The sequence below is a fragment of the Chiloscyllium plagiosum genome, chromosome 45 (assembly GCF_004010195.1).
Source record: "Chiloscyllium plagiosum isolate BGI_BamShark_2017 chromosome 45, ASM401019v2, whole genome shotgun sequence".
Classification (NCBI taxonomy): domain Eukaryota; kingdom Metazoa; phylum Chordata; class Chondrichthyes; order Orectolobiformes; family Hemiscylliidae; genus Chiloscyllium; species Chiloscyllium plagiosum.
Genome location: NC_057754.1, coordinates 12,543,257 through 12,558,819, shown reverse-complemented (window position 1 = coordinate 12,558,819; position 15,563 = coordinate 12,543,257). Strand labels below are relative to the sequence as shown.

Below are 15,563 nucleotides of genomic sequence, written 5' to 3'. Positions count from 1 at the left end.
TTACTTAGTGTGGAAACAGGCCCTTCGGCCCAACAGTCCACACCGACCCTCCGAAGAGCAACCCATCCACCTAACACTACGGGCAATTTAGCATAGCCAATTCACCTAACCTGCACATTTTTGGACTGTGGGAGGAAACCGGAGCACCTGGAGGAAACCCACGCAGACACTGGGAGGACGTGCAAACTTCACACAGATAGATGCCCGAGGTGGGAATTGAACCCAGGTCTCTGGCACTGTGAGGCAGCAGTGCTAACCATTGTGCTGCCCAATAATAACTAATTATCTCGTTTTTAATTCCTGAGTTTATTGAATTAGACCATGTACAGGATTTGAAACCACATCCCATGAGGTATGAGATATCTGAATCTAATGACATTACACCTGTACCACCTTCTACTCTTATAGTCCAATAGGTTTAATTGGAAGCTTTCGGAGTGACACTTCTTCACCAGGTGATAGTGGAGGGCTCAATCCTAACACAGAATTTATAGCAAAAATTTACTGTGTGATGTAACTGAAATTATACATTGAAATATTGATTGTCTGTTAAGCCTTTCATCTGTTAGAATACAGTGATAGTTTCACTTCTTTCATGTGTAAATCACAAAACCTTTTTTTTAAAAAGTTACATTCTTGGGTTAGCTGTTAACAATGGTGATAGCTCGACAATATGTTGAAGGTGTTGGCCCCCTGTGTCCTCTGTCTGTGCCATGATGTTTAGATTGATTCTAATCTAAAAAGTGAGATAACGGAGTTTTAGATAAATTCATACAGTTTTTGAGCAAAGTACAATGTAACCCTGCAAGTACAAATTCACCCCACAAAATATATGTGTGCATGCGGGTCTTTGTCAGTCTGTGTGTGTGTGTCTGTCTGGGTTGGGGGTTGTGAGTGTGAGAAAGTGTGTGTGTGTGTGTAGTGAGTGCAGAGTGTCTTAAGTCTGTGAAGGGGTGCATGTGGGAGTGTGTGTGTCGGTAAGGGTGTGTGTGTGAGAAGGAGTATCTGTGTGTGTGTGTGTATGGTGCAATAGTGGTCACCTGTAATGTGACATGAATCCAAGGTCCCGGTTGAGGTTCTCCCTATGGGTACCGAACTTAGCTATCAGCCTCTGCTCGGCCACTTTTCTCTGCTGCCTGTCCCAAAGTCCATCTTAGAGGATAGTCACCCGAAGGTCCAAGGCTGAATGAGTGGGAACAGTTTCTCACTATCTGTTCTGTATGGACCCCTCGTGATCTTGAAAACCTGTATGAAATTTAAATCAGCCTTCTCCAATCTTAGGTCATGGCTGAAATGTCTCACTGCTGGAGCCTGTGGTGGTTTCCCAAATCTGCCAGTGTTTCCTTTGTTTCTGTTGTCCTACTTATACTCAGTTATACATGGAATCAGTCTTGTGGTGCATCCTGGATTCTGATTCTATTCATGCTGAATAACTAACTCCACTAAATACTGGCAAGATTTAAAGTTAAAAATCACACAACACCAGGTTATAGTACAACAAATTTAATTGGAAGCACACTATAGTTGGACTATAATCTGGTGTTGTGTAATTTTTAACTTTGTACACTCCAGTCCAACTCCGGCATCTCCAAATCATGGCAAGATTTAAGACAGTGTTTCCAATCTTCATACCTGCTTCCCCCATCCCTGTCTCTTGTAACTCTCTGAGAATCATCCCAGGTCGTTAACGCGCGACATTTTTCCTTAAGAAAACCTCCAGCTGACTCCTACCCAGCAAACACAAAACCGTCTAATTTGGACTTTTAGGCGGACACTGGGTGTTTCTGAGCCTCTCCGTGTGAGCTAGCTTCCGTCCCCAGTCCGTCCGGCTGTGTCCCTCACGTCCCTCTTGTCGATCCCAGCCGTTTCATAAAACAGCGCGCAACACGTAGGGCAGGTGATTGACAGCAGCGCCTGTCCAATAGGAGTAGGGAGAGGGACGGGTAATTCTGCAACCACAGATTTGGAGATGATGGTGTTGGACTGGGGTGTACAAAGTTAAAAATCACACAACACCAGGTTATGCTCCTTCATCAGGTGATAGTGGAGGGTTCGATCGTACCTCAGAATTTATAGCAAAAATTTGCAGTGTGATGTAACTGAAATTATACATTGAAAAATTGATTGTCTGTTAAGCCTTTCATCTGTTAGAATACAGTGATAGTTTCACTTCTTTCATGTGTAAATCACAAAACCCTTTTTTTAAAAGTTGCATTCTCGGGTTAGCTGTTAACAATGGTGATAGCTAGACAATATTGTTTTCTAACAGATGAAAGGCTTAACAGACAATAAATTTTTCAATGTATAATTTCAGTTACATCACACTGCAAATTTTTGCTATAAATTCTGTGTTACGATCGAGCCCTCCACAATCACCTGATGTAGGAGTGTTGCTCCGAAAGCTAGTGTGCTTCCAATTAAACCTGTTGGACTATAACCTGGTGTTGTGTGATTTTTTAACTTTGCAACCACAGAGTGAGCGAGGCTGAGCCTGCGCCTGCTGACTGTGCGCACTCTGTCGTCATTCAGAACAAAACAGACTGGAAAGGAGCAACCATCTCAAAGACTGTCTCAATCATGGGGGAGTCCAGCACAATCAGTGCAAAAGGCAAGGCTGAAACATTGCCAAGATTCTTAAAGCAAAAGTGCGATAGGATGTAGATCTGGATGAATCTATATCAGTCTCCTCCGAAGATCCCTTGCATATCGGATATATCGGAGCAGCAGACTGCTATTTGGCCCTTCAAGCCAGCCCTGCCGTTCAATATAATGATGGATGGTCATCATACTCAGCGCCTTGCGCCCACTTTCACATCAGCGAAGCTGGTCCAGTGTAACCACAACATTTAGGTTAAAAAAATGCCCGGTTATGGCGAGTCCACAAAAGCAAGACAAATCCACTCCACCTATTACCTAACTCCAGGCAATCAACGCTCCATCATAAGCGAAGTGATGGAAGAGAGTAACAACATTGCTCCAAGGCTGGACTTCACTCAGCAATAAGCAGTTTTCTGATCCTGTGTATTCCGTCAGAGGCAGTCAGCTTTTGTCCTCATCTCAGAATTAGTCTAACATGGATAAAACACTGAACTCCAGAGGCAAGGTGAGACTGACTGCCTGACATTTAGTCAAAACAACTCTGCAGATGCTGGAATGCAAAGTAGACAGGCAGGAGGCTGGGAAAGCACAGTAAACCTGGCAGCATCAGGAGATGCAAAAGATGACGTGAACCCCTTCTCCAACATTGATGGGTCACTAGCTCTGCAGAGATTTTAAAATACTTCCCACAATCAGGACAGTGAAAAGGTCTTTCCTCTGTGTGAACCTGCTGGTATTTTAGTGGGGTGTATGATTGAGTGAATCCTTTCCCACACAAGGAACAGACGAATGGACTGTCCCTAGTGTGACTATATGCACTGACAGGGCAGATGACCTACTGAAACCTTCTCCACATGTACAACACATAGATGGTTTATCTTCAGTGTGAATGGTGCTTTTTCCTTCCATATTCAAAATCCAGCCATATTCAGACGTTAATGAATCGGGCAACACCATCTGATCCTGAAGTGATGCTTGGTTTTAAGCCTCCCCACTGTAAATCTTCCTCTTCTAATGCCCTGTGAAGTTAGTTGAAAAAAGAATCTAGCATGGAAACTCAAGCCATAACCACCATGTTTGCATGTCACTGGGGGATTGTCTGTGTCCTGCTGAGAGGGGAACCCCTGGGATCTTGCTATGCCGTCTCAATCTTTAAAGATTTACTTGCTCTTACCTAATTCTGTCTACTTTCTCCCAGGAAACTGTTGTTCATTCTAAAGATACAAAGAATGGGTGAGTTTGGACAAGGTGACTTTTGAACAAGATCATCCTCTACAGGGGATGTGGTCCTGAGGCCTGCTCAACAGGACACACCCTGTGGGGCCTGTGTGAGTTGTTTCTGTTTGTTAGCCCATGGTTTGATTTCCTCTGTGGGACCCCAGGTTTCAGCAGCGTCTGGTTAACGGAGACCTTTTGGACTGTAGCCCTGTCATTTTAAAACAAGTTTGAAGCCTGGGCCCTTGGGATTTGACATGAACATGTCTAATCCTCAGTGTGTGTCTGACAGACAGGAATCCTCAAATAGTGAGCCATAAATGCGAAAAAATTTCTTCAAGACTGTTATAATGTCAGATGTATATCGGGTAGGATGATATAATTTGAGAGTCACATCAATAAGACACAGGTTCCCCATTTCAGTTCAATTCACTGAGGATTTGGGAGGGGGTCTCTCTGTCTCTATCACCCTGTCCACTCCTCTTCAGCTTTGTTTTGATGAATTATTTAAAAAAAACCCATAGGTAACAATGGCCCACATTGTAATTTAAAGTGGGAGATAGAAACATTTTGCAGTCCTCCAGTCCGAAAAAATAACACTCCAACATCATTACCTGTCTCCTGCCATTAAGACAATTTTGTATCCAATTGTCAAGCTCATCCTGCATCCCATGCGATCGAACTTTACTAATCAGCCTACCATTTGGGCAGCACAGTGGCTCAGTGGTTAGCACTGCTGTCTCACAGTGACAGGGACCGAGGTTCGATCCCAGCCTCGAGCGACTGTGTGGAGTTTGCACATTCTCCCTGTGTCTACATGGGTTTCCTCCCACAGTCCAAAGATTGGGCCATGTTAAATTGGCCATAGTGTTCAGAGATTAGATTAGATTACTATTAGTGTGGAAACAGGCCCTTCGGCCCAACAAGTCCACACCGACCCGCCAAAGAGCACTCACCCAGACCCATTCCCCTACATTTACCCCTGCACCTAACGCTACGGGCAATTTAGCATAGCCAATTCACCTGACCTGCACGTTTTTGGACTGTGGGAGGAAACCGGAGCACCCAGAGGAAACCCACGCAGACACAGGGAGAATGTGCAAAATCTCCACAGATAGTCGCCTGAGGCAGGAATTGAACCCGGGTCTCTTGCGCTGTGAGGCAGCAGTGCTAACCACTGTGCCACCATTAGATGTATAAGTTAGAGGCAAACGTCAGGGGTAAGGGAATGGGTCTGGGTGGGTTACTCTTCAGGGGACCGGAGTGGACTTGGGCCGATGGGCCGGTTTCTACACGGTAGGGATTCTATGTCTTTAATGTCTAGTGATTCTGAAGCAAAGAGACTAAGAAAGAAAAACAGGCATGGACAGAGAATGAGAGAGGGTGGGAAAGATAGAGGGACTTTCTTTGGGCAGAGAGAAAAAAATACAATCTTGGCAGAGGTACAATATTTAGGGCATAACTTGGGTGTAAAATGGGAAGCTGCAAATGGTGGGGACATAAAACCTGCTGAATTACACATTTTGTGGGCGGAGTGCAAATTCAGGGAGACTGCCATCATGCATGTGCAATTTATGGAAGACATGCAAGTTTTGTCGGGAAAGTTTAAGTGGGAGGGAAGTGAGTGAGGGTGAAAAATTAGGAAGGACAATATTTGGGTGGGGGACAATGTGTGATTGGAATATATGGAGGGCACAAAATTGGAGGAGCAGACAAAATGGGTAGGGACACAATGTATGGGGGTTGTATAATTGTGGACAGGTGAAATGTCTGGGGGAACAAACCAGGGTTGGGGGGGGGGGTACGATATTGGAGGAGAGCATAAATGACTGGGGAGGCCAATACTTGAGGGGTTTGCAATATCTGCTTGAAGGGGGCAGAAAAAAAAGAGGGGACTGTCTGCTGATCTTCCCACATAACATCAAATGCACCACATATTTTCTTATTCCACTGCATCTGGTTCCTGGTCTTCCGTGGGAATGGATCAATTCTGTCATCACATCTGTAACCCAGTCCTGCAGAAAGATAGATCTATTCCGTCATCACATCGATGAACCAGTCCTTCAGGGTGATGGATCAATGTTCTATCACATCAATCACCTAGTCCTTCAGTACGATGGATCAATTCTCCATTATATCCTTGACGCAGTCCTCCACTGGGGCGGGAATAAGAGAAGAAAACAGAATTCAATCATTCTTTTCAAAATTCCAGTCGTGCACTTTTTTAACCACCCTTGTCCCAGTTACTATAAGGGGAACAATAGCCTACAGGAAACCCAACCCAAACCTCATGTCAAAATTAGACAAAGCTCAATGCAACCTTCACATTATTTGCTTTTGAATAAGTAAGGACAAACTTTTGTCAGTTGGAGATGAATTCAGACATGAACCTCACTGGAAGAGCATTGAGAAACACACCAAACCACCTGAGAGTGTTCCAGTGCACTGACTGTGGAAAGAATTTGATCTGCTTTGGACAGCCTGTAGAAACAATACAGCAGGGAGAAACAGTCCATGTGTTATACCTATTGTATAAGTGAGAGTATTGGTGGCCATGCCCACCAACTGGTGATCAATGTGAGCTTGATCCACAAACCCCCCAGCCAATGGGCTGACCAAAATGATGCAGTGAATTAACACAAAATGGATTTATTTCACTATCATCCAGAATGGTGTTCCTTTTAACTGAGCTGGAGCTCATTAACTACAACAGAAATAGAATCCAATGGACATTGTTCAGTCACCAATAAAGAAAAAAACAAACCTCTCTGACACAGCTCTTTAACAGGAGGGACTTGAATCCAGAGCTTCTGGCTAAGAGGGATGGACACGATACAGATGACAGGACACATTGAAAGAGCACTGAGTAGAACATATGGAACCCTGAACCTAAATCGAGATGTCAAGGAGATAATCAGGGAAAAGATGCTGACCTTTAAAAAGATCGTTCGAACAGTACTAGAGTCCAGTTCTCGTCAGCATGTTTCAAGTGTATGAGTTTTTGATTGATTTAGGTGAGGCAGCAAAAACCTTGTTTACATTCTGTGATGGTCCAGGGATTACAGAAGCTAGAGTTCAGGGTTTGGGAAAGAGATGGAGGCGTGTTTTGAGGAAAAATCTTATTAAGAACAACCACAACTTGCAGTCACTTGTGAACTTGCTGGTATCTCAGCAGATGGAATGACCTTTCCCATTGTGGGAGCAGTTAACAACTTCCCACCAGTGTGTGTTTGCTGGTGTCTGAGCAGATGGGCTGACTGACTGAATCTCTTCCCACAGTCAGGGCAGATGAATGGCCTCTCCCCAGTGTGAACTTGCTGGTGTTTCAGCCAATTGGATAAGTTACTAAATCCCTTTCCACACTTGGGGCAGGTGAATGGCCTCTCCCTTGTGTGAACTCGCTGGTGTATGAGGAGATTGGATGACTCACTGAATCCCTTCCCACACTCGGGGCAGATAAATGGCGTCTCCCCAGTATGAGTGCGTTCATGTCTCAGAAAGTCAGATAACCAAGTGAATCCCTCCCACACAAAGAGCAGATGTACAGCCTCTCCCCTGTGTCAGATTTCTGGTGTGCCAGCATGTTGGATGAGACACTGAATCCCTTCCCGCACATAGGGTAGGTGAATGGCCTCTCCCTGGTGGAAACTCACTGGTGTGTCAGCAGGTGGGCTGAGTCACTGAATCCCTTCCCACAATCAGAGCAGATGAATGGCCTCGCTCCAGCGTGAGTGCGTTCATGTCTCAGATGGTCACATGACCGACTGAATCCCTTTCCACAAACAGAGCAGGTGTACAGCCTCTCCCCAATGTGACTGCGCTGATGAGCTTCCAGCAGGCACGGGTATTTGAATCCCTTCCCACAGTCCGCACACGTCTATGGTTTCTCTATGGTGCAGGTGTCCTCATGTCTGTTCATATTGGATGATCAGCTGACTCCTTGCCCATACACAGGACAGGAACTGGTGCAGGACCTGTCCAAATTCAGTTCACTGGAACACTCACTTGAATGGCTATGTCTTGGTACGTTTCCAGTTACACCAATGTTTGAAATCTTTTCTCACAGACAGGACAGACAAATGTTTTTTGTTTAAGTCCTGATGAACTGAATCACTCTCAGATCTTGATGGGATGTTTGTTTGGAATTCTTGCTGATAAATGTGCCTCTGTGTTTCTCTGTAAAACAAATTTAAATCTGGAAAAGGTGTGAGAACGCAAACTGCATAGGAGGTTGTGAAAGGAAACTCATTGAATCCAGTAATTTATGTGAAAGACACTCAGAAGTAGTGATCATAAAAGCTACTGATTGTCTTAATAATTCAACTAGTTTGTGAATGCCCTTCAGGGAAGGGGACCCACTGCCTGTCCTGGGCCTCCACATGATTCAGCCCCCAATGAGACGAGAGACTGACAGAGCAGTGGGATACTTAAGGACACTGTTTCCTCCATTTAAAGCACAGGAATAACTGTGACAGATCCTCCCTCCAAGAAGTTCTAGGCCACAGTGTATAGGGAGCCATCACTTTTTAACCCCGATCCCAGATACACACTGGTCTCTTGTGGACACATGTTGCTGTTTCTTTATAGCTGCTGCCTGACAATCCTGTAACTCCTTACTGAACAGCACTGTGGGAGAATGGTCTCACCAGTGAATGCTGGCTTCTTTCGCCATGCCCATGTCTCAGTAATAAATTTAGATGTAAATTTAATTAGATCTATTCATGAGAAATACCTCTTCCTAAAATAAATTCCTGAACTTTGAACAAATACCTTCAGTTTAACAAATAACCATGGGAATACTTCCCATGACAGACTCCCATTGGAAGTTATTGAATGAAACTCCGATGAAAATGAAACAACAAATGTGACCCACATAGGACACCAGGGACCGACCGTCACCCTGATGTAAAGCAGCTCTTTAACTGATCTGCCTTTGGTTCGAGACTGGGTTCTGGGATTCCAGCTCACTGACCTTCGGTTTTCAATAACCAGCCACTCCAAGGTGTTCCTCACCCTCGGGGCTCTAGCCACTTGTTTCCCCAGTGCAGACGGCTCTGACTCGGGCTCTGGGAACCACTGAAACTCAGTGTCACTGAGGCTGCATGCTGCTGCTGGGAGCTGCACTGCACGTTCCGCAGAGACTGTCAACATCCAGGTTGGGGCCATATTCTGTTTCTGCAGTACTGCCCCTTAGCAGAGATAGACTGCATTCACCTCTGTGGTGGATTCTGGGTTCATGGTGCACCATTCTATTCAATAAATTACGACATGAAGATGAACTTTAGAACCTGCAGTAGTTTTTCGAAACTCCAATGAGTACAGGAGCAGTCTGCTCAATCTCATCTCCTGAGAAAATTCTCCCATGTCCAGGATCAATCTTGTTAAAATTCTCTGGACAGCCTTTCCTTAACTAAAACTGTTCAATCTTTTGTATCGACAGAACATGGGTGCTGGTCGACTCCATTGAGGTTCATAGTGACGCCATTCAGAGCAAGTGTTGGTTGCCCGAGGAATTCTGTCTCATATTGGTGAGCTGGAGTGTGAGCTCCAAACACTGCTATATATCAGAGAGATGGAAAGTGTCACTGGACGCTCCATTCAGGAGGCAGTCAGATCTCTTAGATTAACTAACTCAAACTTGGTCAATGGTCAGGAGCAGAAGGTTGTGACTATGTGTGAGGTAGGTAGATTAGATTACTTACAGTGTGGGAACAGGCCCTTCGGCCCAACAGGTCCACACCAACCCACCGCAGCACAACCCACCCAGACCCATTCCCCTACATTTACCCCTTCACCTAACACTACAACAATTTAGCTTGGCCAATTCACCTAACCTGCACATTTTTGGATTGTGGGAGGAAACCGGAGCACCCGGAGGAAACCCACGCAGACACGGGGAGAATGTGCAAATTCCACACAGAGAGTCGCCTGAGGCGGGAATTGAACCCGGGTCTCTGGTGCTGTGAGGCAGCAGTGCTAACTACTGTGCCTCCATGCCGCCGACAAAACTCACTCGAGTTAGGCAGGAGTCGAACCTACAATCTCCTAATCCGTAGTCAGACGCGTTATCCAATGCGCCACTAGCCCACTACCAGAGGGTAGTGCTGAAGGAGCCTCACCTCTTCAATTTGTCAAACAGGTTTGAAATTCCTCCTCCCTATGTGAATGAGCAAACTGTCCACAACACTGTGGTACAGGATGCCATTCAAGAGGGGAGTGTAAAAAGAAATGTAAGTGTAATCAGGGACAGTGTCATCAGGGAAATAGAGACTCTTCCCTGTTGCCAGAATTGAGTGTCCAGAAGGCTGTGCTGCCGCCTGGTGCCTGGTTTCAGGATATTCATCTGGGCTGCAGAGCAACTTGGAAGGGGAGAGCAATGATCCAGTTGCTGATACAGGCAGAAAGAGAAACGAGGTTCTGCTGAAGGAATATATACAGCTCTGGGCTAAATTAGAAAATGGAACCAAATAGGTAATAATCTCTGGATGACTACCTGACCCATAAGCAAATTGGCACAAGGTCAGCAAGATTAATGAGGTAAATGTATGGCTGAAAGATTGGCGTCTGGGAACTGGGTTCAATTTCATTGGATATTGGTGTCCCTAGGGAAGCACAGTATTGTTTTGAAGGGATTGGCTTCACCTAAATGATGCTGGGACCAGTGTCATGGAGAATCTCATAATTAGGGTCTGTGGATAGGACTTTAATTGTTGGGGTTGGTTATGGGAAGTATTACAGTGGGAGGTGGGCTCAGCACAGGTTAAAATTTCCACAAGTAATAGGACAGAAAGTATGGAAAGAGTCAGGAATCCAACTTCAGGCACAGCAGATAAGTGTGTGTGTGTGTAGGTGCAGACTGAGGATGTTGTATCAAAATGCAGGCAGAATATGAAACAAGGTAAATGTGCTTGCAGCACAGATTGAAATTGGCATGTACAAATTTGTGTGCATCACAGAGACATGGCTGCAAGGGGATCAGGGCTGGGAACGAAATATCCAAGAAGAGACATCTACTAGAAGACAGGCAAAAGTTTAGAGGGGGCATGGTTGCCTTGTTAGTAAGAAATAAGATTAAATTGACAGCAACAAGCGAGATAGAGCCAGAGGGTGTAGAATCCCTGTGGATAGTGTTAAAGAAGTACAGAGGAGAAAATACCTTGATGTAACTTGTATACAAACCTCGTCAGGGTGTGGGAAAGAAAATAAATCAGGAAATAGAAAAGGTGCAACTGCAATAATGATGGGGGACTTCAATTGCAGGTGGACAGTGAAAATCAGGTTAGCAGCAGATTTTAAGAAAGAAAGTTGTGGAATGTCTACGCATTTTTTTTGTAGTTGCTTGTGGTTGAGCCCACTAAGGAACAGGCAGTTCTGGATTTAGTGATGTACAATGAGAAAGGTTTGATTAGGAGCTCAAGGTGAAGGAACCCTCAGAAGCAGTTGACTGGCACGGTGACTCAGTGGTTAGCACTGCTGCCTCACGGCACCAGGCTCCCAGGTTCGATTCCAGGGTGACTGTCTGTGTGGAGTTTGCACATTCTCCCTGTGTCTGCGTGGGTTTCCTCCGTGTACTCTGGTTTCCTCCCACATTCCAAAGATGTGCAGGCCAGGTGAATTGGCCATGATAAATTGTCCATAGTTGTTAGGTGCATTAGTCAGAGGGGGATGGGTTACTCTTTGGATGGTCGCTGTGGACTTGTTAGGCCGAAGGGCCTGTTTCCACACTGTAGGGAATCTAATCTAATCTAATAGAGTACACCCCGCAGTTTGAGTGGGAGAAAATTGAATCAGATCTAATGGTATTACTATGATGTAAAGGTAACTACAAAGATATGTGGGTGCAGCTGGCCAGAGTTGGGAAGCTGGAGGTGGATAAATTACCAAGACCAGATGGACTACACCCTAGATGACTGAAGGAGATTGGTGATGTTCCTTCAGAGATCAGCGGAGTCAGGGAGGGCCCGGATGACTGGAAAATGGCTAATGCATCACCCCTGTTTAACAAAGGAAGGAGGCAGAGGCAAGAAACTAGAAGCCATGTAGCCTGATCTCAGTTGTTGTTAAGGTTTGAGAGTCCCTTGTTAAGAATGAGACTGCAGAGTATTTGGAAATGCACAGTAAAATAGAATAGTCAGCATGGCTTTGTCAAGGGGTGGTCATGCCTGACAAATCTGTTGGAATTCTTTGAGGTGGTAAAAAATAATTTAGATAAAGGAGAGCAATTGGACACTTTTGTTTTGCATTTCCAGAAGACCTTCATCAAGGTACTTTCCAGTAGGCTGCTAAATACGATAAGAGGATGGCTTTAGTGGCAATGCAGAGGATTGGCTGCCTGGTATAAGGCAGAGAGTCAGGATAAAGGGTCTTTTATAGAATGGCAGCTGGTGACTTGTGGACCTCCACAGGGGTCAGTGTTGGGACTATGCATGTTATACATAGAGGCTCAGTGGTTAGCATAGCTGCCTCACAGCACAGGGACCTGGGTTAGATTCCCGCCTCAGGTGACTGTGTGGAGTTTTCACATTCTCCCCGTGTCTGCGTGGGTTTCCTCCGGGTGCTCCGGTTTCCTCCCACAATCCAAAGATGTGCAGGTCAGGTGAATTGGCCATGCTAAATTGCCCGTAGTGTTAGGTGTATTAGTCAAGGGTAAATGTAGGGTAGGGGAATGGGACAGGGTGGGTTACTCTTCGGAGGGTTGGTGTGGACTTGTTGGGCCAAAGGGCCTGTTTCCATACTGTATAGAATCTAATCTAATCATTAACGATACAGACAAAGGAACTGAGGGCATTGTTGCCATGTTTGCAGATGACACGATAGGTGGAGGGACAGGTAGGGTTGAGGAAGTGGAGTAGGTGCAGAAGAATTTGGACAGCATAGGAGAGTGGACAAAGAAACAGCAGATAGGATACAATGTGGGAAACTGTGAGTTTATGCACTTTGGTAGAAAGAATAAAGGCGCAAGATCATTTTCTGAATAGGGAAAGGCATCAGAAATCTGAAGGGCAAGGAGTTTGGGAGTCACAAGTTCAGTAACTCTCTTAAGGTTAACATGCACGTTCAGTTGATAATTCAGAAGGTAAATGCCATTTTAACATTTATTGCTAGAGGGCTATAATACATGAGCAAAGGTGTACTACTATGGCTGTATCGGCTCTGGCCTGGCTGTATTTGAAATATTATGAGCAGTTTAGGGCCTACTATCTAAGGAAGGATGTGCTAGTGTTGAGGAAGCCTCAAGTAGGTTAAAAGAATGAGCCCAGGATGAAGGGTTCATCATAAAAATATCAGTTGAGGATTCTAGGTCTGTATTCAATGTAGTTTAGAAAGATGAGGGAATATATGAAGGACTGAGAAGGAGTGGTGTTTTTGATGACAACATTGCTGCTGTAAAGAGAGAAAATATTTCTAAAAAGTCATCCAGTGAAAATATATGCATTAAAATAAGAAATGAATGATCACCTTGATGGGATTGTATTGTAGGCCCAACAACAGTCAGATGGAAATTGAGGAACAAATGTGTGGAGAGATCTCAGACAGATGTAAGAATAGTAAGTTTGTAATAATGGGTGATTTTAATTTTCCAAATGTTGGTTGGGACTACCATCATGTTAAAGACTTGGACGGAGAAGAGTTTGTTAAAATATGTTCAAGGAAGTTTTTGAATCAAGATGTAAATGTCTGACTAGAGGCCAAAACTTGACCTTATTTTGGGTAAGAAGGCATTACAAGTGGCTGAAGAAATAGTAGGGGAACACTTTGGGTTCAGTGATCGTGGTTCTATCAGTTTTAAATAGTTATGGAAAAGGATAAGCATAAAAGTTGAAATTTTTAAGTGGACTAAGACAAGATCTTTCAAAAGTTGATTGGAGTAGACTGCTCAGACATAGACATACATCTGGTAAATGAGAGGTTTTCAAAAATGTGATAACCAAAATTCAGAACCATTGTAGGACCATGAGACATTGGAGCAGAGGTGAGGCCATTAGGCCCATCGCATCTTCTCTGCCATTCAATCACAGCTGATAAGTTTTTCAACTGCATTCTCCCACTTTTCTCCCTGTGACCTGTACTCAATGACCTGTCCTCCACAGCTTTCTGAGGCAATGAATTCCACAGATTCCCTGGCTGAAGATGTTTCTCTGTATTCGTTCTAAAGGATCTTTCATTTACTCTAACTCTGTGCCCTCAGATCCCAGTCTCTCCTGCCAATGGAAACATCATCCTAAGGTCCACTCTGAACAGGCCATTCAGTATTCTGCAAGTTTCAATTAAAGCCCCCCTCATCTTTCTAAACTCCATAGTCCAGTGTCCTCAAGCGTCCCTCATTTGTTAAGTCTTTCATTCCTGGGATCATTCTAGTGAACCTCCTGTGGACCCGCTCCAGGACCACTGCATCCTTCCTGATTATGGGGCACAAACTTGCTCACATAACTCTATATGTGTCTCACCACAGCTTTACAAAGCCTCAAAAGTACTATACATCCCTGCTTTATACTCTAGCCCTCTTGGGATGAACGACAACATTGTATTTGCCTTCCTAACTACCAACTCAACCTGCAAATTTACTTTAAAAGAGAAACCTGGGCTAGGATTCCCAAGTCCATTTCCACTTCAGATTTCTGAATTTTCTCCACATAGAAAATAGCCCATGCTTCTATTCTTCCTACCAGTATATGACCAGTGAAAGGTAAGGCTAATATGATTAGAGAACAATGGATGAATAAATTTATGAGGCAAAGGCAAGAATGAACAGATTTATGCATTAGATACAGAAAACAGGGTTCAAATGAATTTCTTGCATGGGTTCTGTGAAGAGGGAGATTAGGAAGGCAAAGAGCAAAGCGAGATAACCTAATCTGCCAAAGCTAAGGCTAAGCTAAAGAGGTTCTACAAGTACATATCGAGCAGGGGAGCAACAAGAGAGACAGTTTGGCACCTTAAAGATCAAGGAGTGTGTCTTTATGTTGAAACTCAGGCAATGGAAGAGATATTAAATTAATATTTTGCATCAGCTTTTACTGTGGAGAAAGCACACTCAAATGTTCACTCTCCATGTATGAAGCTGGACAGTTCCTGTTGTTAAACTATTTGACCAAAGAAATGGAGACTAGGTGATGTTTCTAGCTGCTGGATTGACTTTCTCCTCTATGTTGCCTCATGCAATACTTAAGAATCCATATGGCACTGAGGGTTTGAATTTTGAGATTACTCTGGATAGGGTAGGATCCTTTTCGCTGGACCATAGGGGATCGAGGGGTGACTGTACAGAGGTTTCTAAAATCATGAGCAGTCCAGATAATATCTTTTTCCTTGGATAGGAGAGTCTAAAACTAGTGGAATATATTCTTAAGGTAAGAGGAGAAAGGTTAAAAAGGGAACCAAGGCACTACCTTTTCACAGAAAGGGTGGTGTGTCTGTGGAATTAACTGTCAGAGGAAGTGGTAGATGCACATACTGTTATAAGACTGAAAAGACTTTTGGACAGATACATGTAAAGTTAGACCACATGTGATTCAGGGTGAGCGTGCCAATTGGATGCAATACTCACTTAATGACAGGAGATGGGGTGTGGTGGTGGAGGGTTGTTTTTCAGACTGGAGGCTTGTGACCAGTGGTATTCCAAAGGGATCAGTGCTGGGTCCTCTTTTGTTTGTCGTTTACACAAATGATTTAGATGAGAGTATAGAAAGCATGATTAGTACGTTTGTAAATGACGCCAAAATTGATGATACATTGGAGCGTGAAGAATT

The 15,563-nt window shown here is 44.3% G+C and overlaps 1 protein-coding gene across 4 annotated transcripts in view; it reads left to right on the top strand.

Moving 5' to 3' along the window:
• LOC122543966 (zinc finger protein 418-like) overlaps positions 1–15,563 on the top strand; it is a 96,389-nt gene that overhangs the window by 43,972 nt on the left and 36,854 nt on the right. For all 4 annotated transcript variants that reach the window (XM_043682972.1, XM_043682971.1, XM_043682970.1 and 1 more), the window contains exon 3: positions 9,254–9,341. In XM_043682972.1, coding sequence (XP_043538907.1) covers positions 9,254–9,341 — 88 coding nt within the window. The remainder of the gene's footprint in view (positions 1–9,253; positions 9,342–15,563) is intronic.